This window comes from Lates calcarifer, linkage group LG23 (genome assembly GCF_001640805.2).
Source record: "Lates calcarifer isolate ASB-BC8 linkage group LG23, TLL_Latcal_v3, whole genome shotgun sequence".
NCBI classification, from domain to species: domain Eukaryota; kingdom Metazoa; phylum Chordata; class Actinopteri; family Centropomidae; genus Lates; species Lates calcarifer.
The window spans coordinates 15,645,975-15,662,081 of record NC_066855.1 but is presented as its reverse complement, the minus strand read 5'-3'; the positions used below and the strand labels follow the sequence as shown (position 1 = coordinate 15,662,081).

The 16,107-nt window shown below is 40.9% G+C and overlaps 2 protein-coding genes across 5 annotated transcripts; both read right to left on the bottom strand.

Annotated features, from left to right (window-relative positions):
* Window positions 1-333: 333 nt before the first annotated feature.
* nfe2l1b (nfe2 like bZIP transcription factor 1b) lies at window positions 334-9,844 on the bottom strand. Of its 4 annotated transcripts, none has more exons than XM_018689398.2 (6): window positions 9,036-9,844; window positions 6,493-7,319; window positions 5,379-5,594; window positions 4,372-4,461; window positions 4,085-4,243; window positions 334-3,844 (listed from the first exon to the last, which is right to left on the bottom strand). In XM_018689398.2, the coding sequence occupies exons 2-6, from the start codon at window positions 7,048-7,050 to the stop codon at window positions 2,471-2,473; spliced, it is 2,397 nt and encodes a 798-aa protein (XP_018544914.1). In that variant the 5' UTR covers window positions 7,051-7,319; window positions 9,036-9,844; the 3' UTR covers window positions 334-2,470. The 4 variants fall into 4 exon arrangements, with proteins under 4 accessions (XP_018544914.1, XP_050922360.1, XP_018544912.1 ...); XM_051066403.1 differs by lacking the exon at window positions 9,036-9,844 and adding an exon at window positions 8,330-8,522 and having other exon boundaries at window positions 5,379-5,561; XM_018689396.2 differs by lacking the exon at window positions 9,036-9,844 and adding an exon at window positions 8,330-8,521.
* Window positions 9,845-9,861: 17 nt separating this feature from the next.
* cdk5rap3 (CDK5 regulatory subunit associated protein 3) lies at window positions 9,862-15,344 on the bottom strand. Its single transcript, XM_018689400.2, is given in 15 exon segments — window positions 9,862-9,995; window positions 10,256-10,427; window positions 10,526-10,731; window positions 11,539-11,627; window positions 11,719-11,800; window positions 11,907-12,014; window positions 12,155-12,299; window positions 12,496-12,632; window positions 12,795-12,973; window positions 13,190-13,238; window positions 13,405-13,505; window positions 13,639-13,666; window positions 13,668-13,771; window positions 14,788-14,833; window positions 15,225-15,344. Coding segments are annotated over 15 exon segments (1,515 nt in total). The 5' UTR covers window positions 15,228-15,344; the 3' UTR covers window positions 9,862-9,929.
* Between the last annotated feature and the right edge of the window lie 763 nt (window positions 15,345-16,107).

The following is a 16,107-nucleotide window of genomic DNA, read 5'->3' as shown; positions in this document are numbered from 1 at the left end:
CTTATGTTCAACCAACGGTTAAAAACCTACAATATTACATTTACTCTAAAGCAAAACAAGAAGACGCAGCAACTTTAACTTTGACAGAGGAACCTTTCCAGGTTCTTCAATGTCAAAGTAACTTCTCAAGCAAACGATTGTTGTTGACTAATTGTCACACCTCTGTCACCCAGTTTTGGTTATTCACAGTCCCCTGGTTCTCCAACAAGCACTGGGTTAAATTTGCACATTAAAGAGTGGAGCTGCACAAAAATCTGAAACTGACTGATGTTAAACCACTAAGTCACCTGGATCATCTACCATTCATGACAACTAGAACACAAGAGTCACAGGTGAAAATAAAAACACTTTATTAATCAATAAAAACAATTCTTGATTGCCAGCAAATATCTCAAAACAGGGAACTACATCCAAACTGAAAGCAGAGGGTGAGACTTAATGGAGACATTTGACAAACTTCATAAATCATGACAAACACAAACATGAAAATATTTACATAACAAGACAGACAAAAAAAGTGCACTAAGTAGTAGCAGTACTAAATAGTTGGTGTTGCACTGGGTTACACTGAAGTGAATGTTAACCAGAGTTTCATGCCTGAATATCACATTTAATGAGGACTCCTTTCAAAAAACAATTTTTTTTGGACATCATCTTAATGTTGCGAGTTCTGTTCAGCCTCTTGTAAATATTCTAGCCTAACTGCTATCTCAGCTGCAACAACTTTTATTTTTTATTTTTTTTTACAGAGGTCGATGTTAACACGTACTGACGAACTTCATTCAAATAGACAAGTAATAGCACTTCTACTTCGAGAACGTTTTTTCTTCAGTTCTCAAAACCTTTAACGTGAAGGATAATGAGATTGTGAAATAAAGGCATTCAAATCAAAGTGGCCACAACACACACTTGTCATTCCACGCATTCAAATAACTTTTTATCTCACTTAACAACTTGGCTCACTTTGTTATCAACACAAAACCCTAAAAACATAGGACTCATAATATTTAAGCCCAACAACTCGGCTTTACAGCAGTTAAAAAATGGCCTCAAGTGACTTTTAAATTGGGTAACGTTGGCAAATAAGTTACTTAAAAAGGAATAATCGCTACACCACAGCGACAACTGAGCCTGCTTAAAGTTAATGCTTCAAACGGGGCATCCAAGAGGAAAATAAACAAAACAAATAACCCATAGCTTTGATTTATAACAGCCTGGAGTTGATGGTAATCATACGGTATTCTCTGGAGCTCTGGGCTCATCACAATACCCTAAGATTCCTCTTGTGATTTTAGGCTCTGTGCAAAGTTTTCAAATCAACAAAGAGGGTGTAGACTTTTATGTAAAGCTGATGAGACCTAGACCTATAACCTTGCTTATACTACAGATTATGAACAGTTAATAAGAGCCTTCCTTAACACAGCTCCCGTATTTAAACCTGCAGCGAAGGAATAGCGACAGACACGGCAAAATGCATATAGCCAAGCCTTTTAAAGACAAATTACAGTGCTATGTATAATTTATAAGGAAGTTGATACATTTTGCAATGCAGTGTGCCTCCTCCCTAAAAACATCCACCTCCTCCTCTTGCCGGACTTCACCTCCAGGCCTCTTTTAGCAGTGGCCGACCCAGGAACACTCAGCCTCTGACTCTCTCTTGTCTCAACATTCTCCTTTCACACATTAAACCCGATCTGTTTAGGGCCTTCTGAGCCTCGATGCCACTCACACAAACTGACTCAAAAACTGGAATTTGTGATACAAACCTACAGAATTGGAGTGCAGTGTTTGAGCATTTAAGATGTATTCAGATCAAGTGAGGTGCACCATACAACCTTTGGTTAGTATAGGTGTTAATGGCATCCTAAAATGATGGACTTCCTTTAGCCTTTGGTATCTAAACTCTCACAAACCATAGGTGCTGTTCTTTGCCTGAAGATTTTACAACTTAAAAGCCTCAGTGACCATGAAAATCACTAAAAGTCTCCAGGGTGGGGTGTGATCTGATAGTCCTTTCAAACCTTCAGTGCATAGGTATTCCAACCATCCTTGTTGACAGTGTTCTTTTACTCCCACTTTTCTCGATACCAGTCCCTTCTTTACCCTATGAATCTTCTCCATCCTCAGTGGTTTGGTGCAAAAGGATCAAGAGCAGCTAAAATTTTTCTAATAGCTCATTTTATGTCCTTTTATATCCCTCTTCTCCCCACTCATTGGTTTCCCCACCGTCTACATAATGAAATATCAGTACTCAAAACGAAGAGCTACTTCTGCTTCAAAGTTTTTCCAGGGAAAAAAAATGTAGTAACAGAATGAAAAGGGAGAAACTAATGCAGGAAGAGTAGTCAACAATTTCATTTTTCTACTCACCAGAATCTTCTTAAAGGAAAAAAGGACATCTCTCTTTCATCTGCAGAAATCTTTCTTACTGATTTAGCAAAGTGATAGAATAAACAGCAGTTTGTCCCTCTCACTTCTTTTTGTCTTTCTGTTTTTTCTCGGGCTTACGGTTCTGCTCAGCAGTCGTCATGCAGCGGGGCATGATCAGCACGCTGCCGTCGGCGCTGTACTGGAGCGAGTACTCGCTGGGAGGATAGGGCCGGCCCTCCTCGTCTCGTAGCTGAGTGAACACCTCTTGGTACAAACTCTGCATTTTCTGCTTCATCTGCCGGATGGAACGAATGAACTCCATCTTCTCCTTCAGCAGCCGGGCCTTGTCGCGCCTCAGGTCTTGGACGCCTTGCTCCAGGTTTATGATGGTGTCCAGCTTGCGCTTGCGGCAGTTCTGGGCCGCCATCTTGTTCTTGCCACGCCTGCGGATGTCGCGGATGAGGGCTAGCTGGGCTTCACTCAGGTGGTGCTTGGCTAGAAGCTCGTTGAACTCTTCAACAGGCAGGTTGATGATCTTGTCATTGGAGAAGGGGATTTTCATGGCCCGGGCTCGGCGTTCATCACGACTGGAGTGCTTGTCGAGCAAGTCCTGAGCAGGCTGAAGCTTTGAGCTCTGTTTGTCGCGCACAGTCTTCTTCCCAGTTGAGATGGGGAGCTCTGGGTGCTCGGTGAATGCAGGGGAAAGTGGCAGGTTGTAAGTATGATTGTGGCTGATGCTGTCGAGCTGAGGGAGGCTGTGGAACTGGGAGGGGTCCTGATAGCTCATACGGCAGAGCTTACTGTACCCTGGCTGGTAACCACCAACAGCACCTTCCTCTGTCTCCGCATTGGCCACCTCAGAGTCAGTGCTGTATCCTACAGCTCCTTCCTCTGAGAAGGTGGCAGACGTTGAGGAGGAAGAAGCTGCGGAGGAGCAGGATGTCTCGGAGCTGCTCGGCGAGGCCGGGCTGTGGCTGGAGTCCAGGGAAAGACCAGAATCTGAGTCAAGCTCATCCTCCAACTGGGAAGCCTGGGCCTGGCTGAAGCCCTCCTCCATGGCAAGGTCCAGCAAGCTGATCTCATCGAGCATGGACTCTTCCAGCAAGGTGCTGAACGGATCAGGGAGGATAGGTGTGGCTGTAATGTTGTTACTGGAACTGTTAATGTGCGGTGGGAGAAAGATCCCAGTCAGGTTAGTGGCTCCAAAAGTGGAGTTGACGTTGGTGGAGTTGCTGGAGGAAAGTCTGAGCATGGTGGGTCTTGGTGTGATGCTAACAGAGTCCAATTGGGGGTTGAAAATCTGGGGGAAGTCTTGGCTGCAGCTGGGGAGGGAGGCCTGGTGCAGGCTGACATCCTGGTTTATTGGTGTTGAGCGAGTAGAAAGTCCAAAGTTTCCCGCTGTGTTTGACTCAGTTGTCCCACTGCTAACACTGCTGGAGTTGGCTTGGAGCGAAGTGTTGTTCACCTCCATTGCCTTCAAACAGGAATATTTTATTAAGGAAAATCTATATTTCTCAAATTATGAAGGACACATTTGTGCAAAATAATTATGAGAGAAAGTCTGCATTTTTCCTCTCTTTAAGGCTAAATTATTTGACTCTTAGACACAGAAAAGACCCTAAAATAACTTTTAATAGAGATATATATTGTTGCTCACATTATGCTTTTGTTTTGGATCTGTGAGTTGGTGGTGATGTCATGAGTTGTTACATACTTGTAGCTCCATGATGGCCATGATGTCTTGCCACTGCTGCTCCAGGTCTAACTGAGGCTCTGCTGGGGGCAGCTGTGGTGCCAGAGGGAGGCCCTGAGATGTAGAAGGAACTTCTTCATTGGAAACTGCTATTTCTGGAGTGACAACTGGGGCTGGAAACTGATGGAAATAACATACACATGAATAAAAACACAAATCATTTTTACTGTCGTTTTTCCACACCAAACAACATGGTAATATCTTCCTATACACTGTTTGCATTTCATGTGAAACATTTCTGTTTTTACCTCAGATTCTTCACCAAAAGGGAAAGTGGCCTCCAACAGCCTCAAACATTCTTGTAGAGACAGTGAAGTCTGTGAGCCAAGACCTGGGAGCTAAGTAACAACAAAAAAAAGGTTATATTAGTAAAGTACTGATTCTTTTAAGGTGCTTTCACACCTGTAGCTCAGTTTATTAGATACATCATTGCCTTTCAGTCATGGCCTGGTTTGTGTTCACACTTCACAACTCTGCACAGGTCAGAAGATCCCTCCCTAATCTCACATTAGTTTCTAACAATTTTAATACCTTGCTGTGTTGATAACTATTCTGTGTATTGGTCTAGTTAATGTTCAGCTACTCAGCTGGTCAAGTCAGACTACTCTTAAACAACATAAAAAGGAAAGCATATTTTTAAAGCAAGTGCTCCCTTATCAGAAGAATGTCACCGATACCACAGATACCACGGATACCACGGATACCAGTGCTGAATGAGCTGCATGTGTGTGCATCAGACATTTTGCGAGGATTAAATTTATATCTTACTGGGTCTAGTGATTCTGAATGACCAGTTCTCCACTGAAAAATTCATTTGGATGTTAAGCCCTGAAATAAAAGTGAAGCAGTGGTATCACATCTCAGTAAAATGAGCTTGTTTACAGCTTGTTAGGTCACAGCTTGTTTAAAAAAAAATGTGCATGCATCAAACTGCAACAGCTTGACTTTATCTCACCTTTAACTATCTGAGACCTCACTCATCGAATGGTGAGACTCAACAAGATGACACTGTTATATGCAAATTTTTCAGTGAACACAATTTTTCAGTCACCAGTGTCTTAGGCAAATGGTGAAAATGAACGATCTAGATCCCACGTGAGTAAAAATTCATTTCCAACAGACGACATTATCTTTTTTATCATCGGTGTGCAGCTCCCACGTTTCCATTTTGTTTTTATGTAGCATAAGGCAGCTAAATGTACCACCTCCCACTGGACAAAACACTAAGATATGAGGATCCGTAATGTCTACAAACCTGCTCTGGAATACTCTCTCCAGTCTCCCCGTCTACCGGCTGAGCCCCTTGTAGGTTTACTCCATTTCTCCAGCTCTCCTGTTCCTCATCTTTGTTCTCCTGTGGGTTGGGCTTCTCCTCCTCACTCTCCTTCTGACGGTTGCTGTAGTTGAACACTTCTCTTCCTGCACCAAGGTCAATGTCCTGTCGCCATAGGATGTCAATCAAGTCAATGTCCTAAAAAAACATATAGTAACCATTGAAAAATGGTCCTGTGCAGAGAGAAGTTACTTTAATAACCAGTTACTGTGCAAAGATAGTGAAGGCTGCAACATTTTCAGGCTATTTATGAGTGAAATGTTTACTTACTTATGACAATAAGCTAGCACTTATACTGTTTATCTTTTATATGGGCAGTTTTTTTTTTTATTTCATTTGCGTGGGTAATTTTGGAAGCAGAGAGAGGCAGATCATGTAACAGAAATATGGTCAGATGATGCAACCATGACATCAACACTTTGGCATGGTGGTTATCATATGATCAGAAAGAAGTCTCAGTGAATTACAGTATAAGAATGACTTTGTGGGACCCCCAACTCCACTGCATCAATGTGCCCATTCTCTACAAGTTTTCTCAAGTAAAAAAAGTGAAATAGAAAAGTAACCACTCACCACAATAAACTACTATAAATAGAAATGAGGCTAATATATAACTAGTTAAGATATAAAATAGCATAGCTGTTGTTTCTTTTGTGTCATTTGAAGAGCGTAAATACAAGAAGGTGACTGTTGGCTGTGCTTTTAAAAGTTCACTCGACATTAAATGTGACCAGAATCACAGCTGTAGTGAATGTGACTCAACTGGTTTGACTAAAAATATCTGACACTGATAGAAAGACCAGGGGTGTGGACCAGGAAAGATACTGGTGTGTAATGTTACCTAAACAGAGTTTATACTTTCACGTTTTTTAGGAACTTGAGTTTTATGTTGCATTAAATTAAGCTTTAGGGTTTATTTTAATGTATGTATATGATTAAGTCCTGCTGTGTGACACTGTTGACAATGAGCAGCTGTCAAAAGGAGTTGTCTGCCCCCTCCTTGTGACAGATGTTCCCCAGGTGTTAGCTGCAGTACCTCTTTGGTGAGGTCGTCATTGCCATCCCTGCTGCCCTGCTCCTGGTTGCCCTCTAGGGCCACAGCTCCCAGGCTGCTGTCTGCTGCGTTCAGGTTGTACGTGGATTCAGGTGCTCCACTTCCTCCCCTCATGGCCGGGGTAGCGTCAGGGTTGTCAACGTCCTCTAGGCCGGCCCCATTGTCCAGGGTAATGCTGGGGCTGGACTGGCTGCTGGCGGACACCACAGTCTCAGAGTCACGATGCACTAGCCAGGTGTTGAGCTCGGTACTGGGCACAGAGAGGCGATCCAGCTGGCGCACCTGGTTCAGCAGCCGTCTAGTGGTGAAGAAATGGTCGAGGTCCACACTTTTTGGATGGATGCCATAGCCGTCCAGCGTGTTGCGCAGGTTGTGAAACTGTGTCTGGGTGTAGGCTGAGCTAGGGCCCAGGATGATCTCTCTCAGTGGGGGCAGCTGATTGCTTAGATAGGTGTCAACGTCCACCCGCACCCCAATGAGACTCAAAAGGATGGTGAACTGAATCAGGCCCTCTGTGAAGTACTTTTTCAGGTAAAGCATTTCTTTACAAAGGAACAAAAGGTGAAAGTAAAAAATAAAAACAAAAATGGGGCCAACTATCTTGGATCAATACTTCTGTACTAGTACTAGAAGACGGAGATTGATACATGAACATAAAAAGTGGTTAAAGGTAGTGAGGGGACAGGGTCTTCAACGGGGTTCAGTAAGTTTAAAAGGCATATAAGATCCAAGATGGGGTTTCCACTTCTGCGAGAGTCCAGTTTGTGCTCAAAGCTTTGTTCTTCATAAGGTTGTCATCTTCCCCATTCCTGACAAAAGTGAGAAATTACATTTTATTGCTCTACTGCAAACTACATTAGTTCAACATTATAATCACGCTACTTTTAGCCTAAGACACGCAAGTCTTACCTACCTAGATCTGCATTAAGCACATGTTAATAAGATAAAACAATGAAATCAGGACTTGCTAGCCTACTGCAGCCACTCCATCCTCCCAAGACTAGAGAAGTCATGTCGGCTCGCACCGCGCAGTGCCTTTTCATTCTTGGAAATTCAGCAGACCAGAGATGGTGAACACACGGCTTTAGTAGGCATCACCCCACCCTTGACAGGACAACTACTTCTTGTGGGTGCTGCTGAAGGTGAATGAGGGAGTCGAGAAAGCTCGCTGGGCTGGCTAGCACACGCACCAACGACAACGTTAGGTGGCAGGCAGGGTCCCTCCCTCCTCTCCACCGCTTACGACGTTAGATCTGAGGCTGCCTTGTGTTTCGAGACCCCGGGCTATAGCCATTACACACGTATAATCTCCTTGTTGGAAACTGATAAGAGGTGTCGCCATATTAGCTTGACAACTTGCATCTCTTCTGTTTACCCTAAAAAGTGACAGGTACCTCTTCTGGCATTTTATCTACTGGCATCAAACAATCTCCCTGGCAACAAGTGGTGAAAAGATGACTGACAGTTTATTCAGCCATTTGCAGTTCTCACGCGCGGTGACGACACATGACTCCAGCTAGCCCCGACCAATAGAAATACAGCATAGGTGGGGCTTAAAGAAAACTCTAAATTACTATTGGACCTTAAAGCCTACGCGGTGCTAGCCCCGTTAGCTAGTGTGCTGCTAACTACCGTAACAATCCAACTACTTTGAAAAGTAATTTAAACAACACACTCTGCTACATCCGCTCATTCACTCACAAATGCCACTTATTCATATGCGGCTCCGCTGTCGTTAGCTAATGCGATGAATCGGTGTAACACATGTATCGGCTTGTAACGCATTAGTTGATTGAAAACCTCTTAATTTAATACTTACGCATGAATTATGTCTTCATGCCCAAAAGTCCGATATCAGCTAAGAGCAGTATTCAAATCCCGTTTCATTAAAAAGTTCCACAGTGCTGTCCGATTAAGCCTTTCCTCATTGAATGGCCCACCATGACTTGCAAAATTGCTAGCTGGCCCGGCTAGCCTAGCAGCGCCGCTTGACACCAAAACACGCTTTCGCACTGAGCATGCGTAGAACATTCTAGTGTCAAGCTTTCATCAGCCTCCAAAACGAATAATTTTTAAACATTTTTAATAATAATATTTTAAAAAAACAATCCCCCCCCCCCGTTAAAAAAAAACACATTCCGTGTCAAATATGTGGACTCTTTACTGTAATTACTTCAGAACTTCCAAACAAATTAAGAAAGTCGGCGGTAATCGTGTAAATACTCCATTACAAGTTCATAGGTGTACTCAAAAGCAAGTATCAAGTAAAAGAACTGTTGTTATCAGCAAACTGTGATCAAAGTCTTTTATTTGTATATATTTCTTTATAGTGTACATTAATCAACAATGCTGTAAATGTGCCAGGGTTTTCCAAAAGTCAAGTCACATTCTATTTATATATCCCTACTAAAGGATAAAAACCTTAGAGGGACTTGCATAATGCATGCAATTATTACAAAACAACATTAAACCGGCAATGAGAGTAGACATGTAAAACAAAGACAACATAAAATCATTGCACTTACAGATGATGGTGGTAAAGCCAGTTGGAAGACAATCTGACAGACAAAATACCAAGCAAATGAGAGCAGATAAGGCAAAAGTTTTAAAATTACATGCAAAGGAACAGTAGGAGTCACTGTACTGTATATTTAACTGAGGAACTCTTATTGAAGGAACATCCTTCCATTAAAGCTAGTTAATATAAAAGTACTTTTCCCTCAGGAACACACTACTTCTCTTAAAGAGTTTTGTATTGTGTTTCTAATCTTGTTAAATGTTTTTTAGTGTATAATTCCAGCTGTCAGATAAATGTAGTGAAGCTGAAGTAAACATACCTCAAAACTGTACTTAAGTACTTAACCGTACTTGAATAAATGTACTTTGTTACATTTCACCCCTGGATTGTTGATATATTAGGAGGCGAGTGAAGGATTATTTTAAATGGTGAAAATTAGAACTGGAAAATACTAATTATTGTGTACTCAAGTGCAAGTTTTCTATATCTTTCTCAGTGTCTAAATGATTCATTATTGCATGTGGGAATTAAATTGAGTCTCTTATGCTAATCATAATAATATTAAGAAATGTGTATGTATAATTAATTTGTTCAGGAATCATTTAAAGATAGCTATACCAAATACAACACGCATATAAAAGTAATACAAACATTTTCATTTAAAAATAGGTAGAAGTTTTGTTTCTGTAACCTTTGGGAAATAATTGCTATTTAGTTAGCAACTTCAGTGATTTAATAATTTGTAAAAACAGTTGTGTTAAAAAGCTTAACATGGTTTTGTAAAATGGCAAAATCTTAATATAAATCAAGAAAATGTAAAGGACACATAAGACTTTAAATTAAATACTTTTATTTCTCCTTCTGGATCATGACAAAATATTTTGTGAATGTCTGTGAAGCTCTATATATTAACCCCCATCAGGTTGACAGGCCTGTTGTGGTATCGCTTTGAAATGTCAGCTTCAATCTGCAAAAACAAATCACAGAGGACAGTCAGAAATAATAGCAATAATACACACTACAACTGAGAAGATTTCTGTGCAGCGTGTACTCGTTTCAGTTAATCTACAGCTCTTTAATTGACAGTATACTTTAACACAGATATAATGATCTTTCAATGTTTACTGAACTGTTAGGGATGACAAAATGCTGCACAACATTCTCACACACATGATGGGAAATCACCAGCCCTGTGAACATAAATAAACTGAAACACTAAACCAGTACCAGTTTCTGGAGTTCCCGGGTGCACCCTGCCAGCAGGTCGACACGAGGCTCCAGTCTAGACTGCTCCTCCAGGGCTTCCTGCCTTTTCTCTGCCATTGTGGCACCTTTCAGCACCAGAATGTCGGCCTGCTTCATCTTCTGCCTCAGCACCTCTGACACACGTTCAACATACCTAAACACACACATTTTATGTAAACAATAATTTAAAAAAAGCTGTAAGTGAGAAATGTGTATAAATTTATACAATGAATGTCAGTAACGGCAGCGTACCGTGGCGAGGCCTGGATCATAAACAGGTGCTGCATCCGGAGAGAGGTGAGCCGGCCAAGAAGGTCCTGCACCTCAGACAGCATCTCCCGGACATGCTCACGGGTCTGGCCTTGGATGACAGCAGGGGCCAGCTGGAACTGGCTCATAGAAACCACATCCCCCTCTTCTCCCATCTCACTCACGCGCTGGGTCAGGAACACTTCCAGCTGCACCAACACATTAAAACCATGTCCATTTAGTCTGCTTTTCAGTAACTGTCAACTGCTACTCCCTGCAAGTTAAAACAAATACTGCACATTCCCTTCACACCCATAGTCCTTGTGGTTGCCAATAACTGGTTTTGAATTTGCACATGTAAACATGTTTAGTTTCTACTGAAGCTAATATTAACTGATTGTTTCAGCCACTTGGGGACAGCAGAAAACAAGCTAGTAAAAACAAAACCTGTTATGTTATTACTATGTTAAGTTGATATCCTGTTGTTAGCAAACAACTGCTCATTTAGACAGCTAAAAGATACAGAAAAGCATTCATTCATTTGGAGTGGTGTCTTTGTCCACCTGAGTCCAATATTTAATCTCCTTTTGGTCAACTCCGGTGGGAGATTTCTAGCTCTAACTAGTAGCTCTAACTTAGGTTGTCTACTGTCTGGTGCTGGGTAAGTAGTGTACAGAGTATTTTAAATGCGACTAAAAATGACACTTTGTGAGCAGTGAGAGTGACAGGGCAGAAAAGACACTATGGCTGGAAGACACTGAAAAGCTCTGCAGAGCTGAGGGGGCTGCATACGCAGGTGATAATCCTCTGCTCATCACTGCAGCTGACCCTTTTCATGTACAAAGTCATCATGATCTGCAAAAGCACACAATCCATATCTAATAATAGAAATAATCAGTAGATAAGTTGTAGCTCTCATGTGAATGCTTTTTTAATCTTTCTTTGTTTTAGGACTATGATCATGATTTTGACATTACATTATACACAAAGATCAAGTGGAAGCACAGGCTCTTTACCTCCATTAGCTCATCGATGAACTGATTGCGTGACTGAGAGTTCTCCAATAGAGTTAAAGCGTCCTCACCCCTCGCCACACCCTCAGGACCTACAAGATGATGTAGTTGTCTTTAGCAAACACAAATTTCAACAGCTGAGAATAGCTGGAGGCAAAACAGCAATTAAAAAAAAATACTCACAGTCTGTGCCCACATCTACAATTTCAATTTCTATGGGAGCTGCTTCACTGTCACCCCAGTCGATACTGCCTGCAGCAACATCCTGTTGAGAGTAAACAGAAGGTTACCGACTTTTTCTGTCAGACATATGTACACTCACGAAAACTATGTATATAAAATCAAAATGCGCAGGTGTTGAGGTGTCGTACTTCAGAGTTTGGCTCCAGACTGATACCCCAGTCTATATCATCCTCAACTGTGACGTCAGAATTAACACCCAGTGTGGTCGTTCCTTTGCCAAAGTCACCCCAGTCGATCTGAAGTAGGTTTCAAAACATAACACAGAAACACAACATACCCACGTTAATTTGAATTTGGGTCTTATTTAGAATCTGACAGGTGCAGTTTTTGTAATATGACACTGATTAATTCTCAATATAGAGACAGTTAAACCAACCGTATCCTCTGTGACTGTATCCTGAGATGCATCCTCCACAACTGGCCTTTCAACTACTGTGGGGACTTTCCCTGTTCTCCACTCATAAAATGTTGTGTTTCCTTTCCTCTGGGCAAATGTCAGTATGGGCAAGACTGGCTCAGACCTATGGATAACAACACGTGAGCTCATGTGACCACACATTAAAAATTCACATAATTAGCTAAAAGAACAGTTCACCGGTTTTATACTGCTCTAAGGGATATGTGTGGATAATAGGAAATATATTTACATGAATCTGGCAAATAATATATTATTTTTTGAATATATATTTTGAAACTGCATTTTGATGATATACTCACCACTCACATACAAAGTTTGTGAAAGCTGTGTAAAGTTGGATTTGCTCCTCTAATTTTGCTGCATCTTTCACGATTTCCTCAAGAACCGCTGGTAAGTCTTTCACCAAGGCCTGAAGCTCACGAGGCACATTTTCTCCCTGGGAGCAGACAAAAGTAAAGCAACAGGGTGACGAGAGCAAATTTCTGGTCAATCCGCATGTCACTTCATCTGCTTTTTAATAAAAATGTTCTGAATATTGCAGAATCTCAGTGTATGTGTCTAAATACTCTCCTGCGTGCGTGCATGTGTTTGCACTTACTGTGATGCCATACTGTTTGCAGGCAGCATAGTACCGTTCCCTCAGGTCTGCGGCTGAGCTCTGGCACTCCACTTCCCGCCTGCTCAGCTCCTGCTGCAGCTGCTGGGCTTTGGCCAGCTGTTTCCTCAGAGCCGGGCCTTCATAGCTCACATTGCGACTAAGCAGGCTGGCCACCTCCGCTGGGTCACACAAACACATTTTTATGACTAAAGAATTCTGTGCATGCAATTATTTAGTGTCTTTTGCAAGGAAAAAAGCAATTGGAACCACAATCAGTTTCTTGCTTAAAATAGCCTTCTAACCCCACAAAATACAGAGGAATGTTAAGTCTGATGTGTATGCAGATGTCTTCATACTAAGATATGGGTTTTCCCATGTTTCTATATTAAACTTACCCAAATAGACATTATCTGCCTCATAAAGGGAAACAATCTCCTGCCAGTCCTGAAACAAGAAAAGCACAAACCTAATTTAGGGTCATTGTAGTAGTTTCAAGAGCAGAGGAACATGGTGCAAAAAAATCTCCTCAGACCACTTGGTTTAAGACACTAATTATAAACATGTGACTGACTATGAGACAGACAACAGAAGCTTGTTTGACTCCTCTCACCTTCATCCTCTGAGATGAATATCTGCCAAAGATGTTCTTAGAGGAAGCCTCTGTTCCTTTCAGTATCTCCACTATCCTCAAGCAGTGAAAGTAATGAATGTCTATCAATGAAAACAAATACATGAAAGGTAAATAAGTACGACAACTCTGAAGTATCCATACAAAGGGAGAGAGGGACAGGTAACAACTAATAATTAAAAACAGATGCTCAGTCTGGGGCTGTGAGGGACCTACAGGAGCCTGAGAGAAGCTGCTTGATCTCCTTCGCTCTCTGGCATGTCCTGGATGGCAGCATTGATCTTCTCTCTGATTGTTTTCACTGCACTCTGCCATTTCAGATTACAGTGACGTCGATCCAGCAGCCAGTCTGTGGACACACAATAATTAAATTACAGTTATATCTGTGGATTTTTGGCATCATTTGATTAATCTATTGGATGCAACATGTGAGAACTGTACAAGGCTAGGATAGCAACCCATTTTTTCCTTATCAGTAGACACTTTAAAAAGTGAGTGTTGGGATTTTTATATTTTTGTTTTACTCCCAGTAAGAAATGTACTGCTGAAAAGCAAAGTAATTTAACATAAATAGTTAATGTTTAAGCACAACATGATATGTATAATGTACAAAGTTGTGATTTGATTACCTTTAATCAGGTTTGGACAAATTGTGCGCCATCAGTAGTCGGCTATTATGTATTCAACTGTCTTTGTTTTTCTTAAATGCAGTATCTAGTGTATGTGTACACAATTACAAGCATTTTAATAGTAACACCTGTACACCTGCAATTATCTAATCAACCAATCACGTGGCAGCTGTGCAGTGCAACTAATCACGCAGCTACAGATCAGGAGCTACACTTAAGGTTTACATCAAATATCAGAATGAGGAGAAAAATGTGATCTCAGTGACTTTGACTGTGGCATAATTGTCAGCCAAGAACTGAACCAGAACTGAGGCACAGGATCACCAAAACTGGACAGTTCAAGACTGGAAAACCAGCCTGGTCTGATGAATCTGGGTTTCTGCTGAGGTACGCAGATGGTAGGGTGAGAATTTGGCTTCAACAGTATGGATACATGGTGGTGGTAGTGTAAAGGTGTGGATAATGTTTTCTTGGCTCAATTCATCACGGTTTTAATGCCACAGCCCATCTGAGTATTGTTGCTGACCATGTGAACCCCATCATGTCCACTGTTTACCATCTCTTAATGGCTACCTCTAGCATGATAACGCACCAGCACTACCCTACTCTGTGTGTGTACATGCATACTAACGACTGCTACTTTTTATGCTTTGCATATTTGTCATTCACACAAACCAGAATAAATACCGTAGTTATTATTATTTTTGTTTTTTTAGAATTATGTCTTTTTCCTTACCCAGAAGCTTGCTGGTCTGTATGTCGATGGGAAGGTTTTGAATACTCTGTGTAAGGGAGAAAACGGTCAAAAGCATCAGTAGTTTACAAATTATTTAATATTTTCTAATAGCACCAAGCACAGGAAGAAAACTTCGTGTGCATCTTGTAACGTTACAACAGCTTCAGAGAACTTTAAACACAGCACAACTAAGAGCACGAGCACAATTACTGTCTTTGCTTAGGCTTATTCAAAGTGTTCATTTTTCATTTAACTGGACTTTGACTGTGTGACAGCCAGCTAACGTTAGCTAACAGGCTTATTAAAACAGAGTTCTTACGGGTACCTCCAATGTCTCGTCGCTCTTTAAAAACATACGAAATCGCTTCTAAAATGTTTTTATTGTTTCATTATAAAATCGGTTTGTCTAAAAGATTTATATCCAAAATAATTCTTACCATCCGGATTTCACTGTTTACGACACGTTACAAGAAAGAAAGCCAATAGAAGGCGGCGGTGTTACGTTTGTTGAAAGGACTGACCAATGATGTTTCACTTTGCTGATAGCTGCAACTGATTGGTGAATGTGATTTGGTGCAGTTATATAGTTTTGTCGGCAGAGGGCGGTGTCGTCATTTTAGGAGTTTAAATACATGGAAAAGCAGAAAATCCATCAATTTAAGAGGCTGGAGCCACGTTATGTTTGGAATCTTTATAAGGCAATCAATTGTTAAATGATGTTGATTTTCTGTATCGATTAACTAATCGTTTCAACTCTAATTTACTCTTGGTTTATGAGATCTTTTTAACGTTTTTTTTTTTTTTTTTGGTTAAAGTATCTAGTAACTGAAGCTATTAGATAAATGTAGGCTACTGTAGTATTTCCCTCTGGACTGTCGTGGAGAGATTAAATAGCATAGAATGAAAAAATATTCAAGTACCTGGGATAAGTACCTATACTTGATACAGTATTCCAGTAAAGGTACATTGTGACATTCCACCACTGCTTTTAGTGGTGGAAGAAGCACGCAGATACTTTACTCAAGTAAAAGTATCAATGTCACAGTCAATTACATGTAAAAGTCTTATTTATCATTATTATCAAGGGGACTTTGTCATTAATCCCATTCTTACTTACATTACTTGTACTTTACTTCAATACAGGTGTAGTTATTTTTTAGATCACGATCGTGTAATGAGCTTGACCAGAGGTTTAACTTTAAACTGCTTAATGACAAATTACAACATTAAGTAATATTATCATGTATTATTAGTTATGGGACTAAAAGAAACTTACTTAAAGCACATTTAACAGATAATACTTAGGTACTTTTATTAATT

Bases quoted from the DNA above. Each gene is read 5' to 3' on its own strand.
- nfe2l1b (XM_018689398.2), bottom strand. From the start codon at position 7,050: ATGCTTTACCTGAAAAAGTACTTCACAGAGGGCCTGATTCAGTTCACC. The intron at 4,462-5,378 runs GTTTGTAGACAT...GTTGTTACTTAG, and splicing joins GAGAGAGTATTCCAGAGCAG to CTCCCAGGTCTTGGCTCACA. The intron at 3,845-4,084 runs GTATGTAACAAC...TCCTGTTTGAAG, and splicing joins TGGCCATCATGGAGCTACAA to GCAATGGAGGTGAACAACAC.